At 37.0% G+C, this 22,471-nt stretch overlaps 1 protein-coding gene across 9 annotated transcripts in view; it reads left to right on the top strand.

The window, feature by feature from the left end:
* LOC126353879 (cyclic GMP-AMP synthase-like receptor) overlaps nucleotides 1-22,471 on the top strand; it is a 324,472-nt gene that overhangs the window by 194,955 nt on the left and 107,046 nt on the right. For all 9 annotated transcript variants that reach the window (XM_050003074.1, XM_050003077.1, XM_050003079.1 and 6 more), the window contains one exon: nucleotides 13,574-13,773. In XM_050003074.1, coding sequence (XP_049859031.1) covers nucleotides 13,574-13,773 — 200 coding nt within the window. The remainder of the gene's footprint in view (nucleotides 1-13,573; nucleotides 13,774-22,471) is intronic.

Below are 22,471 nucleotides of genomic sequence, written 5' to 3'. Positions count from 1 at the left end.
AATTACTATAATGGTTGGGGAGAGAGGTAATGTGAACTGTCCAGATATGAAGTAATTATCATTTGGCCACACCAAAAGTTGTCTGCCCAGAAACAGGTGCAGGTATAGAAGCATGCACATTAAGAACATTGTGGCAGTTCTGAAACATTGGGTAAATGTTAATTACTTATAGTTTTGGTGTGCAGCTTGTTATTTTACTCCCCAACAATGTACAACAATGCCAGTGTGGTTCTGGTGGCTATTCTCTCTTTGTGTTTACTTCATCTACATAAAGGTCCAGTTAAAAATTCAAGTCCTCATCACATCTGGAGGTGGAGAACAGGACATAGGTAAGCACAACAATGAAAACTTGCAACTTCTTCATATTACAATTTTTAATTAAAACTGTGGAGTGCGTACTGTAAGACCTTCGGTACACACACCATCAGATTATTTGACTTGTCACTCTAACGAAGTAGGCAAATGTCAGCAATATGTCTCGTGATCTTATCGTGGCGTGTTTATCTTCTGCCATTAGGTCAGACGATAGAAATGCCACTTGCATGCTTGGAGTAGCAGATTGACGGTGACGAACTTTAAACGGAACTTGATTAATTTTCACACACATTTATTAAAATAATAAAAAAATAGACATTATACAACTTGATTCTGGATGCTGTTTACAATTGACAATCTGAAGTTCCTTTGGTCTTGGTATGTTAATCTTATTGTCACATATCTCTAATACTTGACAAAGTGTCTGTACATTTCTCTTCGTGGCTATGTACAGGAATATGATAATCTTATTAGGCGCAGACTGAAACCTGACTATAGACTAATGCAGACTAATACAGACTAAGGCAGACTAACTAATCGGAGGTCTGTACACTTGTTATAATACCTCGATCGTTCAGGTATCACTGCGTGAGTGTGATCCGCGAGAAGAAAAAGTTCTACGTTATCAGCAATCTCATTGGCTTTGTTACATATTAATACATGGATCGGCAGAAGCAGAATTTGGTCCATATCTAAGACAGTGCCATATCGTGGTGCAGAGGCAGACGAGCGCTGCGCCTGCGCTGTTGTGCTTAGCGAGGCGCACTCTAGTGGGAAAGTTGTGTACGCACTGACAACGCGGCACTATGTACACAACACAAATCAAAGATAAGATAAGATGTTCCACATCCATGAGGATCTCCTCAGCATGGATCTATGGAATGAAAAACTAATCTAATCTAATATATCTAAAAACAAAGATGATGTAACTTATCAAACAAGAAGGCGCTGGTTGATAGACACAATAAAAAACACACAAACACACACGAATTTCAAGCTTTCGCAACCCAAGGTTGCTTCATCAGGAAAGAGGGAAGGAGAGGGAAAGATGAAAGCATGTGGGTCTTAAGGGAGTGAGGGTAAGGAGTCATTCCAATCCCGGGAGCAGAAAGACTTACCTTAAGGGCAAAAAAGGACAGGTATACACTCAACCTCCGCTAATTTCAAGTTGCCGCCCCTCATACCTCACCTGTCATTCAACAACATTCTTGCCTCTGTACTTCCGCCTCGACTGAGGTCTCTGCCTAATAGAGACACTAACAAACACAAACACACACACGAAATTCAAGCTTTCGCAACCCACGGTCGCTTCATCAGGAAAGAGGGCAGGAGAGGGAAAGATGAAAGGTTGTGGGTTTTAAGGGAGAGGGTAAGGAGTCATTCCAATCCCGTTAGCGGAAAGACTTACCTTAGGGGGAAAAAGTGGCAGGTATACACTCACACACACACACATATCCATCCGCACATATACAGACACAAGCAGACATATGCCCCTGCACAAGCTCTAATAACACTTGTGATACCTTCATGGCCCTTTCACAAAATGTATGTTGGCAGAAGTAGAATCATTCTGCAGTCAGCTTCAGGTGCTGGTTCTCAGTTTTCTCAATGATTTTTCACAAAAAGAATGCAGCCTTTTTTCCAGGGTTCCCATTTAGTCCATGAATCATCTCCATAATACTTAGGTGTTGATCAAACCTACTGGTAACAAGACTAACAGCAGCCCTCTGAATTGCTTTTAACTTGTCTTTAATTTGACCTACTGGAAATCCATAAAACTCAAGATTCTGGAATTAGTCACTCTAGTGGTCTACACATTGTCACTTTTACAGATCAGTTACTATTTTCTAACCCCAATAATTTGAAGCTGACCATTCATTTTTTTTACTACTGTTCTTATTTGCACATTCCATTTCATATCACTTTGCAATGTTATGCTTAATTTAATCAATATGACCACACCAAGCAACACACTACTAATGCTGTATTTGAACTTCACAGGTTTGGTTTTCCTACTCATCTGCATTACCTTTCATTTTTTTTACATTTATAGCAAGCTGCCATCCATCTCCTGAACTATAAATTCTGTCTAATTCTTTATGTATCCCCCTACAGTCATTCAATGATGAGGCCATCCCATGCACCACAGCATCATCAGTAAAGACCCACACATTGCTGTTCACCCTTTCTCTCAGATCATTTATGTATATAGGGAATGAGAACAGTCCTATCACACTTCTCTGGGGAACTACAAATGATAGTCTTGTCTCTGATAAACACTCACTCTCAAAGTCAACATACAGAGCTCTGTTAATAAGAAGTCTTCAAATGTCTCAGATATCTGGGAACCTAACCTATATGCACAGAATTTTGTTAACAGTCTGCAGTGGAGTACCATGTCAAACACTTTCCAGAAATCAAGCAAAATACAATGTGACCATTTCCCTTCATCCATGCTTTACAAGCTATCATGTGAGAAAGGGATAAGCTGAGATTTGTTTGAGTGATGCTCTGTAAATTGACACTGATTTGTGGACAGAAACTTTTCTGTCTTAAAGAAATTTATTGTATTCGAACTTGTAATATATTCAAGATGTCTGCAGCAAAGTGTATTAGTCGGCAGTTATGTAGCCCATTCGTTTACTATTCTTAAGTAAAGCAGTCAGCCACAATAGAAATCAAGCCTCTCTGTAATACCAAACTGGGATTCTGTTGGAAAATGGTGACTTATCTGTTTTCAACTCTTTCAGTTGCTTCTCTATGCCAGGGATCCTTATTACTGTGTCCTCCATCTTGGAGTCTGTGTGGATATCAATTGACTTATGTTTGTAGAGTCCTCCTGCAAAATTTACTCTTTACTTTACATTAGTTTGGTCAATGAGTGACTGGATAGAAGATTTTGACATCCTTATTGATGTTATGTAGTACCAGAATTTTCTTCATCAGGAAAGAGCGAAGGAGAGGGAAAGACGAAAGGATGTTGGTCTTAAGGGAGTGAGGGTAAGGAGTCATTCCAATCCCGGGAGCAGAAAGACTTACCTTAAGGGGGATAAAGGACAGGTATACACTCAACCTCCGCTAATTTCAAGTTGCCGCCCCTCGTACCTCACCTGTCATTCAACAACATCTTTGCCTCTGTACTTCCACCTCGACTGATGTCTCTGCCCAATAGAGACACTAACAAACACAAACACACACATGAAATTCAAGCTTTCGCAACCCACGGTCGCTTCATCAGGAAAGAGGGCAGGAGAGGGAAAGATGAAAGGTTGTAGGTTTTAAGGGAGAGGGTAAGGAGTCATTCCAATCCCGTTAGCGGAAAGACTTACCTTAGGGGGAAAAAGGGACAGTCCGCATGTCTCGACAACATACTTACAAATGTCAATAGAGAGTTACTGTCTTCAGATGTAGCTGTCTTCAACTTCTCTGACCATGAGTCAGTTTGGGTAAAAATAGGTACAGATAGGCCTAATATGGACTATAAGGAGTTTAAAGAGCCTAAAATAGTCATCACAAGACCAATAATGCAAGAAAAGTTGTCTACTTTCATGGTCTCACTCAGTAATTATGACTGGTCACATATGTTTAACAATAATGCCCAGGGCTCTGCCAATGCATTGTTCAATAGATTTTTTCATTCTCTATTAAATATATTCAAGACCAACTTCCCTCAATACAAATGAAAAGTTAACCTTAAAAGTAACAGTAATAGACATAGGGATAAGAATCCATGGTGTACCACTCAACTAGCCAATATAAAAAAGAGGTTGTTGTTGTATAGAGATTCTTACAGACTTCAGAAAACTGATATGGCTAAACAAAGGTACTCAAGAACACAAAAGGAATATATGTATGCTTTAAATGAGGCCAAAAAACAACATAACTTAGTCAGCATTGAGTCATCAAAAAATAAATGCAAAATAGCATGGACTATAAAAAATTCAGTGGCCAAAAGGAAGCAGAAAGCTGAGGTAGAAATTTCAGCAGATGAATTTAATAACCACTGTATAAAATCTGTTAACCAAATTAGGGAAAGCATTGGGAGGCCGCAAGAAACTGTAGCTGATCTCATTAAATCTCATAATGTAGACTACACCCTGAAAGACAGATTCCTTTTAACATAGGTCACACCAGGTGTTGTTTTAACTATTGTAAATAATTTTAGGCACTCTGATAGTGAAGATATATATGGTATTTCTTGTAATATGTTAAAAAAGATAATTGGGCACATGTTATATCCTCTTACTAAATGTATAAACAGATGTCTCATTGAAGGAGTATTCCCAGATGTATTAAAATTATCCAGGTTAGTGCCTGTTTACAAGAAAGGAGACAAAAATTGCCCATCTAGCTATCACCCAATATCTCTGACACCGATTCTATCTAAAGTTTTGGAATCCATCATCCACTCCCAGTTGTGTGATTATCTGACATGTAATAACATTATTATTGCAGTACAATTTGGCTTTATGAAGGGTAAATCCAATGTCTATGCCATTGACTCCCTGATTGAAAAAGTGCTTAATGCTTATGAAGGAAAAAATTTTGCTCAGGCTACCTTTTGTGATCTTAGCGCAGCCTTCGATTGTGTGGAGCATATTTCACTCCTCAACAAACTAGGTTATTATGGAATCACAAACAATGAAGTTGTCAACATCTTCAAATCTTTCCTCAGCGACCGTAAACAAATTGCTTGTATTGGTAAACAGAGATCACAGCTAGCTGAAGTTAAGTGCGGTGTGCCACAAAGCTCAGTATTAGGATCTCTGCTATGTATCGTAATGACAAACGACTACCATCTTACAAAAATACTCACTCCATTCTCTATGCAGATGATACCACTTTTTTCAATATCAGCTCAGACATGGATATGCTCCAAACTATGGCAAATGACACAATATCACAAGCATCAGTCTGGTTTCGAGCTAATGGGTTCCTGCTTAATGAGAGTAAAACTCAAAAGATTGTATTTAATTTAAGAAATCTGCCAGTAGCAGACTTCATGGATAGTGTTAAGTTCTTAGGTATTGTTATAGATAGTAAACTGACTTGGGAGCCACATATTAAATACATTAGTGCAAGGTTGTTTTAGAGTGGTGTATTTGTTAAGCAATTAAAAAAACCATGTACCTGCGGCCTATGTAAGATTGGCCTACTTTGTTTTTTTTACAAAGCATCATATCTTATGGGCTTTTAATATGAGGCATTAGCTCACACCTTCAGGACATTTTGGTACAACAGAAGAAAGTAACTCGAATTATCACAAACAGTGACAAACTGGCCCACTGCAAACCACTGTTTATCAACTAAAAAATATTAACAGTTATAAACTTGTATATTTACACTGCCCTACTGCATATAAAGAGCAACTTCACCAGTGTAGAAGAGATGTACACTCTCATGGAACCAGAAATAGTAGTCATCTTGACATACCTTACTACAGGTTATCCAAGTCACTGAACAGCTATGAAGTGGTGGGTATGAAGATGTTTAACAAACTGCCGCTAGAATGGGTAGAAGCTCCATTTGATTTATTTAAAGACAAATTATTCAGTTGGTTAGCTGAAAATCCTTGCTACTCCCTTCAGGAATTTTATGGCTGTAAAATATCATAGTGGTACCGGTTTGGAGAGTACAGCATAATTTCTTTAACTGAGTAATTTATGATGCAATATTTTCACATTATTTGATGTTAAATGTTGTATTTTATTGAAAACCAATAGTGACATAATGATCTTCATGTATATATGCTGTACAACTTGTACATATGTAACTTGACTTTGTCAATTGCTGTAATAGCTAAAAGACAATAAAATTTCATTGAATTCAATTCAATTCGTGATCAAGGTTTAAAAGTCAATATTAGCAAATCCCAGTTATTACCATTTAAACGTGGTAATTCATACCAAACCTGTATTGATAAGATAAGTGGCATCAAAAAAGTACACACTGACAAATGTAAACTTTTTGGGATATACTTAGACAAAAATCTCAGATGGGTAGAACATATCAATGTTGTGTACAATAAAATCAGCAGTTCACTGCACTTAATTAACAAACTATCATATTTAGTCTCTGAACGAACATTAAAAACTGCTTATTATGGGAGAATATTTGCATATATTAGTTATGGAATAGAGGTATCGGGACGTGCTGCTGATAAATACATGAACAGAATCCTAACACTGCAGAAAAGAGCAATCAGAACCATGCATCAACTAGGATACAGAGATTCATCTAGGGAAACCTTTGTACAACATAAATATCTAACAGTATACTCCTTGTATCTGTACAAATTAATAACATTATTTGTGGACCATAAAAATAATGAAGCTAAGTGCTCTGATGTGCATACACATAACACAAGACAAAAAGATTGCTTCTTCAGAAACAGAACTAAACTAAAGACAACAGATCATAGTACTTGGATAAATGGCCAGATATGGTTTAACAAACTGCCAAGTGCTATAAGATGCCACAGAGATAAAGTATTCAAAAGGGAATTAAAAACATTCTTAACTCTCAAATGTTTGTACTCACTGAATAAATACTGATATTAAAATGTAGCTATTCTTAAATTTAGGCCAACCCTTCTGCCTATACGATGTACTATTCTGAGGTGATTGTAATATATATTATTTTTGTAACAACATGCTGTACATTCAGATACCTATACTATGTAACAACTGTATGTTGCATTATGAAGTATTGTACCATATATTGCCAAGTATGTCACCCTTAAGAGGCTTCTTGTAAATGTGAATTGCAAAGTCCTACTGTTTGTACAAAAATTGTATAAAAATGCTATGAAATTTGCAAAAGTCACCAGCTGGTGACTATATGCAAAAAAAAGACAATAAATTAATTAATGAAACTAGCAGTGAATGGCTAGTAATAACTACTGATTTATAACTCATCCAAAGTGTTACCATAATGCAAGAATATTTATCAACTAATTTAAATGTAGCATAATTAACTTCATATTACTAACTGACTGCCAATGACTGACAAAACAGTAAAGTGTTCACAAACTATACAAAACAATCATAACATAATAATGTTTATCAGCTGACATGCACATTAACTAGAGATTTAATGATTAAGGAACCATACAGTTGTGAAATTAGCTTCAGATCTTACAGATTAGTGTTAGATTAGTTGTCATAGTACTTTTAAAGTCTTTTAACAACTATGAAATTACAGTACACAACAGCAAACCCTCTACACAAAATCATCAGTGATTGACAATTAAGCCCTAAATAAAGACAGAGTGTGTCAGTTTCAAATCCTGTCCATGAAATGAAAAACAGCACAAACTTTAGTTCACCTAATCATCACATTCTCTATCATTAATGATTAAGATAAAATATTCATTAAATGAGACAGCATAACTAATCCTCAAGTCAACATAGTGTAATACACCCCTAAGCTGTAATCGTTTGACTGTAAATTTCATGAGTCACACTGTGTACTTCAATACACTTTCTGTATATACTGCTTAATATGGACAAAGCATAGTTCTCTAATCATTAAGACATCATAATGCAACCTGATCTCTAAAAGTAATTACTACATAACAAAAGTGATACTTAACAAAATTACAATTATCTATGCAAGACATCCCAGTAACTTGAATTCACGGCACAAACTCTGTAATCGTCATTATGTAGCATATAGCATGAAAACTTACAGAACCATTAAGTATTCTTAGTAGAAGCTATCAAACAGCACAATATGTAAATCATTCTACAGAACACATCACACAGGTGACATAAATCATAAGTAAAACAAAAAAGCTCATTATTCAGACAAAAAAATCATTGAATGCATAAGCTGAGTAACACTCAAATTCGTCCTCAGTATCAACAGTATTGTGTATGTCCTAGCATAAAATAGTTCCAAGCAAAAAATACCTTTTCCACGATATTATGCAGTGTTCCATAACTATGTTGCCTTTCTATTTCTCTTTTCACATCTACTTTAGAGTTGAACTACATGTCCATTGAGCACAATCAAACACTATTCTGCATTTATAAAACACTGCTGCTCTCTCATTTAAGACTTTATAACTCACGACCACTGATCTTTATGTCAGTATTGTGCCTATTATGCAAGTCAGTGTGAAATACACTCCTGGAAATTGAAATAAGAAAACCGTGAATTCATTGTCCCAGGAAGGGGAAACTTTATTGACACATTCCTGGGGTCAGATACATCACATGATCACACTGACAGAACCACAGGCACATAGACACAGGCAACAGAGCATGCACAATGTCGGCACTAGTACAGTGTATATCCACCTTTCGCAGCAATGCAGGCTGTTATTCTCCCATGGAGACGATCGTACAGATGCTGGATGTAGTCCTGTGGAACGGCTTGCCATGCCATTTCCACCTGGCGCCTCAGTTGGACCAGCGTTTGTGCTGGACATGCAGACCGCGTGAGACGACGCTTCATCCAGTCCCAAACATGCTCAATGGGGGACAGATCCGGAGATCTTGCTGGCCAGGGTAGTTGACTTACACCTTCTAGAGCACGTTGGGTGGCACGGGATACATGCGGATGTGCATTGTCCTGTTGGAACAGCAAGTTCCCTTGCTGGTCTAGGAATGGTAGAACGATGGGTTCGATGACGGTTTGGATGTACCGTGCACTATTCAGTGTCTCCTCGACGATCACCAGAGGTGCACAGCCAGTGTAGGAGATCGCTCCCCACACCATAATGCCGGATGTTGGCCCTGTGTGCCTCGGTCATATGCAGTCCTGATTGTGGTGCTCACCTGCACGGCGCCAAACACGCATACGACCATCATTGCCACCAAGGCAGAAGCGACTTTCATCGCTGAAGACGACACGTCTCCCTTCATCCCTCCATTCATGCCTGTCGCGACACCACTGGAGACGAGCTGCACGATGTTGGGGCATGAGCGGAAGATGGCCTATCGGTGTGCGGGACCGTAGCCCAACTTCATGGAGACGGTTGCGAATGGTCCTCGCCGATACCCCAGGATCAACAGTGTCCCTAATTTGCTGGGAAGTGGCGGTGCGGTCCCCTACGGCACTGCGTAGGATCCTACGGTCTTGGCGTGCATCCGTGCGTCGCTGCGGTCCGGTCCCAGGTCAACGGGCACGTGCACCTTCCGCCGACCACTGGCGACAACATCAATGTACTGTGGAGACCTCACGTCCCACGTGTTGAGCAATTCGGTGGTACGTCCACCCGGCCTCCCGCATGCCCACTATACGCCCTCGCTCAAAGTCCTTCAACTGCACATACGGTTCACATCCACACTGTCGCGGCATGCTACCAGTGTTAAAGACTGCAATGGAGCTCCGTATGCCACAGCAAACTGGCTGACACTGACGGCGGCGGTGCACAAATGCTGCGCAGCTAGCGCCATTCGACGGCCAACACCGCGGTTCCTGGTGTGTCTGCTTTGCCGTGCGTGTGATCATTGCTTGTACAGCCCTCTCGCAGTGTCTGGAGCAAGTATGGTGGGTCTGACACACCGATGTCAAAGTGTTCTTTTTTCCATTTCCAGGAGTGTATAACAGCTCATTCTTCATGTGATTCCAAGAACTAATTTAGTTTATCTTTCACATGGCACCAAAAATAATTTAGGTTGCTTAATTAACTATTGTAGCATTAGGCAAGACCTGTGTAGGCAATTGCACCTTTTGAACACTGAAATATAATTTTCAATAACATTATGTCAAAGTACTCGTCAGTTTGGATCCATCCACTGCTAATAACATGTATAATCAGTTTATCTAATTACAACTAGAACCAATAATGTAGCCAAATACAGAGTGCTACTTACTGTAAAGGAGACACATTAAGTTGCAGACAGGCACAATTGAAAAACACTGCCTGTCTGCAATTATCATGTGTTCTTTGTGGTAAGTAGCAGTCTTTCTTTACCTACATTGTTGATATACCTACCTGGAGTTTCCATTGTACTATAAGAACTCTTCAGTTGCAAACAGTGAAATAATGAAAGAGGCAACAAAAAGACTATTTCTATAAGGTTTTTGTCAGTTACTATGCAGTTACTATGCAACTGCCTATCATAACAACACCTAATTACTAACTAATCACTGAAATTCATAAAACAAAGTCATACTGATTATGCAAATCAAGTGGTTATTTGGACTACCATAATATTTATTGAAATCCTGTTCATGCTTTTCCGTGAATACCAATATTCTCTGGTGTATTTACTTGGACTGCACAATTAATTGCGTGAATAGCCTTGGCAACCGGTGGTTATATAATACTTTTGGAAGGGTATTGAGATGTAACAACTCATTCTTTGTATGATTCCAAGAGCCAATTTAGCTTATCTTTCACATGACACTAAATCTAATTGAGGTTGCTTAATTAACTGTTGTATCATTAGATAGTGTTCATGTAGGCAATTTCACCTTTTGAGCACTGGATAGTAGTTTTCAATAACATCATGTCAAAGTATTTGTAAGTATTACATCCATCTAATGCTAGGAACATGTATAATTAATTCATTTAATTACAATCACAACCATTCAGTTACAAACAACCAAATTATGAAAGAGACAACAAAAATACTGTTTTTAAAATGTTTGAAACCTGTAACAATTCTGATTAACGTACTGTCAGTTTACTATGCAATTGTTGATCATAACAACATGTAATTACATTACTAATTACTCAAGCTCATAAAGCAAACTACTACTGATGATGTAAACAAAGTGATTGTTTAGTACTGTAATATTAATTGAAATTCTGTTCATGCCAAAAAATTAAACATGCATATTTGGAACCAGAAACATATTTGCAAGATTTGGGATGGTGTAGTTTCAGAGCAGTTAACAAAAATGTAATCAGCATTGTTTATTTGAAGCATTTCACTTATTTTCCTATGAAAACAACAAATATATATTTGACCTTATATCCTGTTTCATGTATTTCAAATTTAACCACCAAATGATAACATTTTCTGTAATTTTGAACAACTTCTGTGACTGCAATTAACAAAATTACTTTATGTAACAACAAAATTACTTTATGTAACAATGTTATGATTGTCAGCAAATTTATATAAGACCTAGGAGAAATTTTTTGAGATGGCCAGTATGATGTAAGAGTTTGAGAAGGACCCTGTGATGTAAACAGTAAACCTAAAACAACAACTGTCTTTACATGATTACTGAGAATCATGCAGTTCTCCACACCATTTTCATTTAACAAAGTTCCAGGAAACAATATCTGCTGTGAACTCTCAAGAGCAAGATAAGTTGACAATGCTAATTATTATTCTGGAGATATCTAGAATCTTCTGTGACCTGTCTAAAGCATTCGACTGTATAGATCACAAAATTCTACTTGTGAAGGCTGAACTCTGTGGATTAAATGATAAAGCAAATCATATCTAGACAACAGAAGACAGAAGCTATTATTCTATTATTGTAGAATTCTGCAATGACACCTGCCTGCACTGACTGGGGCACACTTAAATGTTTGTCAATGATCAGCGGTGCTGTATGACACAATAGCACACTTTAACATGTGTGCTGATGACACAGTCATTATGATTGACAAAAAAAACATATTGCAGTCTAGTCAACATTGCGACCATTGTATTGAAAGAAGCAATAGATTGGTTCACTTCAAATGGCCTGTCACTCGATATTACCAAGACTCAAAGGAAATAAAATGTGGTGACAAAGAAGTATTGGTAGCGAGTCTTCCAAATTCCTGGTATTACACATAAACAACAATCTAAAGCAGTCTGTTCACATCAACAATCTATGAAAAGACTGAATTCAGCAGTATTTGGCATTTGCTCAATTTCATCTGTTTGTTACTTGTAAACAATTAAAACTGCATACCTAGGATATTTCCATTCACTTATGACATATGGCATCATATTTTGGGGTAACCAGTCACAAGCAAACAAAGTCTTTATTGCACATAAAAGAGTCACCAGAATTATAGCTAGAGTGCACCTCAAATGCTCTTGCAGAAACTTATTCCAACAGTTCAGGATCCTCACCATGCTGTCTCAGTGCATTTTTTTCACTAATGTACTTTGTGTACAATAATCAAACAATTTACAAAACAAAAAGTGAATTTCATGATCATGATACAAGATGTAAACATGATTTTCAGAAAGATATAAAAAATCTTAGCATGGTACAGAAAGGAGTACATTACTCAAGCATAGAAGTATATACTAAACTTCCATTTAATGTTAAATCAGTCACTGGGAATAAGACTACATTTAAAAAAAAAAAAACAGAGAAAACTTAATCTTTTGAGTAATTCTTCCTATTTTTTACAGGAATGTTTTGACAGTGTGTAACAATGTGTACAATGTGTTTACATATAAGCATTCCTACAAGAATTGACTATGTAGCACTGGCATACCAATTAACAACAGAATGCTTTTCATATGCATTACAATGTAAGACTTGCAATTTTGTGTAATCATAATTACTACTATAATATGTGTTATAAACACTTGAACATCATGTATCTGTATGGTTTGTAAGCCTTATGATCATTTAGATTGGTTATTACGGTAATAATCTGACACATTCTACATCCCAATTATACACTTGCATCAAGTATCTATGGAACCTGAAAATAAATAAATAAATAAAAATAAACTGAGTTGCACCCACAAAAATACACAAACTTTCCTTACAGCTGCCATTAACATTATGAAAGTATGATTAACTTTCAGTTCAAGTGACACGTTTTATATTACTATAAAACTGTTTCTGAACAGAAAAATAAAGTTGCTAGGTGATTTCTCACCAGATTCATTTGCCTAGCACAAATCTACACCATTCATTGTATTTCAGTAAATTTGTCACACATTCATTTCAAAATGATTGTAAAATTTATTTTTATACAACTCCCACCAACCAAGTTTATCATGTTCAAAAAAGTTTGAAAAACATAGACCAATTATTGCCCAATAGTTGTATTTGAATTTAATCAGAACTAAAGATCTTATAAATGATGACAATCCCTACATCACATATATGATAAAATCGATGATAATAAATTAAATTAAATTAAATTGCATTACATGTGTTCCTTAGAATGGAGATCCAAATTTCCAACCAGCCCTTAAATTCTTTTCTGCACTATGCACTTCAAAAACTGTTTTATTTTTTACTTGAGTAGATGTACCATTCATTTCTCATTTAAAATACATGATATTATTTCAGAATGTTATTCTTAAAAATTATCACCCCTGTTTTTCAGATGCTTAATGATCTGAAGAACTATTTACTAGATCGAAAATGTCTTCCATTTTTCTGGGTGGAAGAAAATGATTTGTTGTCAAAATTAAATTCAGATGAGAAGGATAACATAGGAGGCTACCTTCAAAATATGGTTGATAAAATTGAAAAGAATCTTGATGTAGATGGATTTCTAGAAAGATATTTCGATTTGCCTGACAGGTAAGTTCATGTTTTGTGTATCTCATACCAACCATGGGAAAGTATTTGTAGTGTTTTGTATTATTAAATAAAATCAGAGCCATTACTTTTGTTTGGTGGAGTGAAGAATGAAACATCTTTGTATCTGTCCATTGCCAACATGAGATAACTAAATAAAATAATATTTATTCTCATAGTTATGAGATTATTTGATCTCTTTGTACTATGGAAATTGCAAAAATACTTTTGCAAATGAAAATCAAGGATTCTCAGTATCAACTCAATATATATTTTTTAACTTTATTTGTTAGTACCCATTAAATAAATGTGAATAGTTATTGCACTCAGGGTCAAGCATATGAGTTATAATATATTTGCTTCCTCTGGTCAGATATTAGCAGAATGTTGTGTTCATTTTGTAATCTTACCCTCCCACACATATCAGTACTAAAATTCTCTGCCTATAAAAGTTTTGAAAGCATCAAGAGGTGTAAGATACACAAAAGAAGAACTTTTTACTTGTCTTCATTTTCTCTTGTTGTTGGCTCCAAGTCTTGAGTCTAGGGGCTCATTTTTGCACCTGAAATTTTGATTTTGTACACTATGTGATCAAAAGTATCTGGACACTTCCAGAAACATACGTTTTTCATGTTAGGTGTATTGTGCTGCCACCTACTGCAAGGTTCTCCATATCAGTGACCTCAGTAGTCACTAGACATCATGAGAGAGCAGAAGGGGGCACTCCACAGAACTTACAGACTTCAAGTGTGGTCACGTAAGTGGGTGTCCCTTGTGACATGTGTCTGTATGTGAGATTTGCACACTCCTAAACATCCCTAGGTCCACTGTTTCTGATGGGATAGTAAAGCGGAAATGTGAAGGGACACATAAAGCATAAAAGCGTACAGACTGACCTCGTCTGTTGACTGACAGAGATCACCGACAGTTGAAGAGGGTCATAGTGTAATAGGCAGGTATTTATCCAGACCATCACACAGGAATTCCAAACTGCATCAGGATCCACTGCAAGTACTATGACAGTTAGGCGGGAGGTTAGAAAACTTGGATTTCATGGTCGAGCGGCAGCTCATGAGCCACACATCATGCCTGTAAATGCCAAATGATGACTCATATGGTGTAAGGAGCTTAAAAATGGGATGATTAAATAGTGGAAAAGTGTTGTGTGGAGTGATGAATTACGGTACACACTGTGGTGATCCGATGGCAGGATGTGAGTATGGCGAATACGCAATGAACGTCATTGGCCATCACGTGTAGTGCTAACAGTAAAATTCGGAAGTGGTCATGTTTTGGTGTGGTCATGTTTTTCATGGAGAAGGCTTGCACACTTTGTTGTTTTGTATGGCACTATCACAGTACAGGCCTACATTGATCTTTTAATCACCATCTTGCTTCCTACTGTTGAAAATCAATTCAGGGATGGTGACTGCATCTTTCAACATGATCGAGCACTTGTTCATAATGCATGGCCTGTGACAGAGTGGTTACATGACAATAACATCCCTGTAATGGACTTGCCTAAACAGAGTCCTGACCTGAATCCTATAGAACACCTTTGGGATGTTTTGGAACGTCAACTTCATGCCAGGCCTCACTGACTGACATCCATATCTCTCCTGAAAGCAGCACTCCATGAATAACAGGCTGCCATTCCCCAAGAAACCTTCCAACACCTGACTGAAGATGTGCCTGTGAGAATAGTAGTTGTCATGAAGGCTAAGGTTGGGCCAACACCATAATTAACTGCAGCATTACCAATGGAGGGCACCAAGAACTTGTAAGTCATTTTCAGCCAGGTGTGCGGATACTTTTGGTCACATAGTGCAGTTTGCCTATTGCTATGAATATCATTTTATTTTATCTCATTCTTCTAAATCACACTTCTGTCACACCATAAATTACATTATTAGTGATACAATCAAAAAACATCTAATTCCATCAGAGGCATGCCCACCGCTATTTATATTCTGCAGTACTCACAGTATTTCAAAGAGTTTATAAGGCAAAAGAGTTTAAACATTTCTTGACCGAATAAGAAGGGGACTGATAACCTCAAATGTTAAGACCCAAAGTGCTCAGAGCCATCTGAACAGAATAAGAATCATCACTGAGATATATTATTATTTTATAAATGAGTCCAGAAGTAAATTTAATAATTTGCATTTGTTTGTGCAATTAATAATATGAATTGCAAGTACGCCAGAAATTTCTTAATTTGAAATATTTTTAAAAGAAGAGTAATTTTAACTGTATGTACAGAGTATTAACAAATTAATTTTTTTTTACTTATCATAGCCCAAAACATAGACAAAATCATATGAAGGTCATTCACTTAGACAGCTGACATAACATTCACATATACAAGAATCAATAGTATTCTTGACATCAGTTATTTAAAAAAAAAAAAAGAAAAAAGAAAAAAGAGAAAAAAGAGGTGATGTTAGAGGTGGGTGACCAATTACAATATCTGCCTCACAAAATTCGGAAACAGAATGTTTGCAATATATTGTGGCAGCTACAAGGTTTACCAAATGGTGTACAAAATGCTGCCCAGGATAGCAGATAGATGTATAGAAAACATGAGAAAAATATTTACTATATAAATCGTAATCTAAACATATATCAGGAGATGGCATTCAGATTTTCATATCTGTGGAAGATACTGTCATAAGACAAATAATACAAGATCAAAACTACAGCATTACACCTCTAAACTTGTAAATCACTAGAATTAATAAATATTAAGTTAAGATCTATACACTCAAACCTTCAAAATCTTCAAGAGGGTAGAGAAAAAAATTTCAGTGAATAAGTGTACAACGAATGAGATGACTCGAAAAACTCATAACGACAGGTACAGACCAGAAAAATATTCTCAGTCATGAGTAGTAATCAATCAGCCATATAAACCATAGTATTTGGAGATATGTTGTCTCATGAAAGAACAAACTAATGGAAAAATCTTAGAGTCTGAGTTTACATTGTGGGGATTGACCCACGAATCGAAACCACACCAGATACAAACCACCAAAAACGTTTCAGTACAACAAAATGGGTAAAGCTCATAATCATATCAATAAGTTCAAGTATATGCAAAGAGTAACTGTAAGAAGCATCTAGCCTCAATCAAAGGCTCTCCTTGAGTACACACACACAGACACACACACACACACACACACACACACACACACACACACACACACACACACACACAATCACGATGACCAGGCATACCCAAAACAGAGCCAGCATGTGTCTGCCCACAACTAAAGATTCAATCATATATAATATTGCAATGGTCGGGACAGATTAAAATAAACATAGTCATAAATACCTTTGAATGATGACACAGTCCAGCAGCTTAAGAAGTAAAATATAGATGTCTTCCACGCTATTTGCTGATTATCCATTCAACAATAAAGACCTAGAAGATTGATTTACCATGATAAAAAAATTAATACTTATTTAAGGTTACGTAATGTATTGGAAAGTTATTCCCCCTACATGCATTTATGCTGAATAAAACTGTCCTTAGCAGTCTTGCGAACAATTAACAAATATCAATTGCAACACAGATCCAAACAGCAGATGCTTGAGCTTTCGCAACTGGCAGTTGCTTCGTCAGGAAAGAGGGAAGGAGAGGGAAAAATGAAAGGATGTGGGTTTTAAGGGAGAGGGTAAGGAGTCATTCCAATCCCGGGAGCGGAAAGACTTCCCTTAGGGGAAAAAAAGGACAGGTGTACACTCACACACACACACACATATCCATCCGCACATACACAGACACAAGCAGACATATTTGAAGGCAAAGAGTAAGGGCAGAGATGTCAGTCGAGGCGGAAGTACAGAGGGAAGTCTTTCCGCTCCCGGGATTGGAATGACTCCTTACCCTCTCCCTTAAAACCAACATCCTTTCGCCTTTCCCTCTCCTTCCTGAAGAAGCAACCATCGGTTGCGAAAGCTAGTAATTCTGTGTGTGTGTTTGTGTGTTTTGTTCATGTGCCTGTCTGCCGGCGATTTTTCCGCTTGGCAAGTCTTGGAATCTTTGTTTTTAATATATTTTTCCCATGTGGAAGTTTCTTTCTATTTTATTTACATCATCATTAATTTGAACCCAACAATGCCTCTGTACTTCCGCCTCGACTGACATCTCTGCCCTTACTCTTTGCCTTCAAATATGTCTGCTTGTGTCTGTGTATGTGCGGATGGATATGTGTGTGTGTGTGCGAGTGTACACCTGTCCTTTTTTTCCCCTAAGGGAAGTCTTTCCTCTCCCGGGATTGGAATCACTCCTTACCCTCTCCCTTAAAACCCACATCCTTTCATTTTTCCCTTTCCTTCCCTCTTTCCTGACGAAGCAACTGCCAGTTGCGAAAGCTCGTAATTCTGTGTGTGTGTTTGTGTGTTTTGTTCATGTGCCTGTCTGCCGGCGCTTTCCCGCTTGGTAAGTCTTGGAATCTTTGTTTTTAATATATTTTTCCCATGTGGAAGTTTCTTTCTATTTTATTTACATCATCAGCATATATATATATATATATATATATATATATATATATATATATATATATATATATATATATATATATATATATATATATATATAAAAAATAAACCAGATGGCGCTATGGTTGGCCCGCTAGATGACGCTGCCCTAGGTCAAATGGATATCAACTGCATTTTTAAAATAGGAACTCCAATTTTTTATTACATATTCGTGTAGTGCATAAAGAAATATGAATGTTTTAGTTGGACCACTTTTTTCGCTTTGTGGTAGATAAGTAAAAAAATGGGGGTTCCTATTTGACCTATGGCAGCACCATCTAGCGGGCCAACAATAACGCCATCTGGTTTCCGCCTTCAAGCTAGACGAGTTTCGTTCTTTCTAATTTTTTTGTTTGATGCTTATTTCGTGAGAGATTCCAGACAAACAAAACACAGTTATCTAGTCCTATGAAACTACAGATAGATTTAAACTAAGTCACTGGATAAGACAGAACTTTAGAAACTACATGAACTTACATACTACAATCATGGCAAACAAAACACAATTATATAGTCTTAAAAATCTTCAGACATAGTAAATATTTTCTTGTAGACTAGGTATCATCTTGCATCCATGTACACAGGTCTTGTCCTCTAAACTAAATGCTAAGAGTACTTGATACTTTACATACTTGCTCTGCTTACCAGTACCTCCTCTTACCTTTACACGTGCAGTAGACGTTTCTATAAAATTCTTACTATACTGGATTTGGTCTCTAAATTGATCAGATATACTACAAATTGGGCTACCTGTATCAATCAAACAATTCCCTTCCCACTTATCAGTATTAATCCTAGTGTGAGGACATCCAAAATCTGAATCTTCATCTTTGTTATTAGACACTTCATGTAAGAGATCACTTTCAATGTCACCAAATGCTATATCCACACTGTTTTTGCAGGGTTTTATCCACTTTATGGGTATCATAGCATTACTTTGATTACTCATGTTGTCAGGCAAAGTTTGAAGACAATGAATAAATTTCTTAGCACAACTAACATCACTTATTACAGAAGGAACACAAAATATATAACTGACAAAATTACATTTCCTAGTTAGATCTTGTTCCACCAATTTGATTACAAATTTTGACTAACCACAGCTAACCTATTCAAGAATGCTCATTTATATTCGATATGATCAATATGGTCCCAAACAAACTTCAAAAAGTGTTCACCTTTATTCTCTAGGCTTACAGATAATTCACCTTTACTGTTTAGGTCAGGGTTTCCCAACAAAATTTTCTCAAGGACCCCCTCATCGAGCATGACTGGTACCTTGTGATATCACAGTATCAAGTACCTAAAAAGCCAAATTAAGAATCTTTTTATATGTTTTCTATTTTTGGTGCTTAGAAAAAAACATTGACATATTCATTATTGAGAAAATATTGAGCTTAAAACTTTTTCAGTTTAGCCATCATTGTTATTGTTAAATTTCTGATTATTGCTCAATGTCTTTGTCTTCAGATCTGGGTGCTTAGTATAACAAACTCCTTAAAAAAATAAAAATTGAGTATGAACTGAAAATGACAGGAAAAAAGTAAAAGTGATTGTATTGGTCTTTCATGTGTACTACACTTGAGATTGCATTGAGTAGACTTGTGTGAAAAATAAGAAAACACTTATTTCATACAAGGTATTATTTATTTGAAAAAATACAGTTACAACAGAGTATTCCATCAGTATACAGTTAGTTTTAATTTTCAGTTCTTAATGAGATGAATTCAATCTGACATTTGAGTCCAGTATTTCTGAAATATTAGGTTCCAAACTTGAAATTTTCACTCTGAAATCAGACTGCATGTCGAGCCGATTCCTATATTTGTTTTTCATGAAACACATGGAAGAAAATCCTTGCTCACACCAATATGTGGTTGCAAATGGAAGGATCTTATTCATTGCCTTTATCTGCAAGTTTCTTGTAGTCCGTGCGTGCTGATGCCCAGAAGTCTGTAATTTTATCACTGACGAAAATGTTTATTATCATACCACAGCTGGACAGATCCACAAGTTGATCTTGCTTTTATTCAGTGAGGCCTTGGATTTTGTCTATTTCTTCACAGATGAAGGGATTTCGAATCCATCTGTCATAAGGGTCAGGTTCAGGGAAATACTCTCTAAAAGTGGTGGCTAGGCTGCGTAGATGCTTGCTTACATTGATCTTGATCTAGTCAGGCAAACTCGGCTCTGATGACTCCAAGAATTGTTTTAAAGTAGAAACGCTAGTTACTGGCTCGTTTTCTATCCTTGATACCCAGATCTGACACTTTTTGACCATAGCACTAATCTTACCCTCAACTTTTAACATGTCTACATTTTTACCTTGAAACTCAAGTTTAACACATTCAAGTGTTCAAACACATCAATTAAGTACACATCTGAGCAAAGCCAGGAGAAGTTAATGAGAAAACCCACAATCGCTTCTTCTTCTGCAACAGACAAAACATTGTCATCAGTCTACAGATCATGGGTGACACCCACATTTGTAATCTTACTGTTGGAATGGCTTTGCATAATTGCCTTTGCATGTGTTTGCAGTTCTTGTCCTTGTTTATACTCACATTCTGGCCTCTAGTGCATAGAGTTTATTTATGTGAGCACAGCTGTTTCTTTTTGTAGTGTTTGCAATAGTAGTACTCATTGTATTGCTTTTGTTGCATGTGGAAAGTCAGCCATCGTAAAGAAAGCCAGTTATCTTAATTAATAAGATAAGTTCATACACAGCTTTATTAATCTCTCTTAGCAAACCTCCACTATCTGAATCAGGTTTTGGGCTCAGGCATCGCTCGGTTTGTGTGACCAAAGTTGTTATTTCATAGAAATTTTTGATATCCTGACTGTGTTTAGATGAAAAGAATAGAGAAGAAATCTGCAATGGCTGAAGAAGTGTCTTCAAAGTACATCTCAAAGCTGGATGCAAAAAATTATCAAACATGAAAATTCCAGATAATTGCAATGTTAAAGGCTTACGGAATTCTTGATGTTGTAATGAGTACTCAAGGTCAACCTAATGAATACTATGATGCTGCCTTGAAAGCATGGACAAAAGAAAATGCAAAAGGTATGTTTCTGATTTCCACATCAGTGGGCAATACAGAAGTGCAAAGTCTGTTGGTTTATGAGACAGTCCACAAAATGTGGAACAAGTTGACATCAGCTTAGCAATGATCAGAAGCCAGCAAACTAACAATAACTCAACATTTTCTTAAATATCATATGAATGCAAATTCTGTATTTGAACATGTAGCTAAAATTGAAAATCTAGCATTACAACTCAGAAATGTGGATAAAAGGTTTCAAATGTAGCTTTAATGGTGAAAGTCAGCATGTCATCATCATCAAAATATGATGCATTTAAAACAGCTTGGGACAGTGTGCCAGCTAGTCAACAAAACATGGAAGAGTCCCAGTTGAATATGTGTGAAGTCATTCAACAGACAATAGGAAAAAGCAAGATGTCCTGATAAAATCAAACGTTCACAAGAATGAAAGACAAGATCAGATGTCAGCTGTTTTTACTGCAAGAAGCATGGTCATATAGCTCATGAGTGCTGGAAGAAAAAGTGAGAGACAGATAAATGTAAATGTGGCAAAAATAAATCCGTGTGTGTATTTATTGTGTCAGCAGATAACATGTGTTGAGTTCCCATAATGAGATTTTCACTCTGCAGTGGAGTGTGCGCTGATATGAAACATCCTGGCAGATTAAAACTGTGTGCCAGACCAAGACTCAAACGAGGTACTGGCGGAAGTAAAGCTGTGAGGACGGGGCGTGGGTCGTGCTTGGGTAGCTCAGTTGGTAGGCACTTGCCCGCGGAAGGCAAGGTCCCGAGTTTGAGTCTCAGTCCGGCACACAGTTTTAATCTTCCAGGAAGTTTCATGTGTTGAGTTGTCAGAAAGTCAAGAGAGACATATGCTAAGTGGTTTGAAACTGATCAGTCAGATGTGTGGCTGTTGGATAGTGGTGCATTACGTCATATGAATTTTTGACGGGAATGGTTTCTGAAGTTCTGTCCAGTGACTGTGGAGCATGTGTTACTGGGTAATAACAAAGAATGCCAAATCATCAGTGTTGGTACAATTATTGTCAGCAAGGAATTTAGTGGCAAAATGAGTGAAGCATGTCTCGAAAATGTTTTGAATGTACCACGTA

This window comes from Schistocerca gregaria, chromosome 3 (assembly GCF_023897955.1).
Source record: "Schistocerca gregaria isolate iqSchGreg1 chromosome 3, iqSchGreg1.2, whole genome shotgun sequence".
NCBI classification, from domain to species: Eukaryota; Metazoa; Arthropoda; class Insecta; order Orthoptera; family Acrididae; genus Schistocerca; species Schistocerca gregaria.
This window is presented reverse-complemented; position numbering and strand designations above follow the sequence as displayed.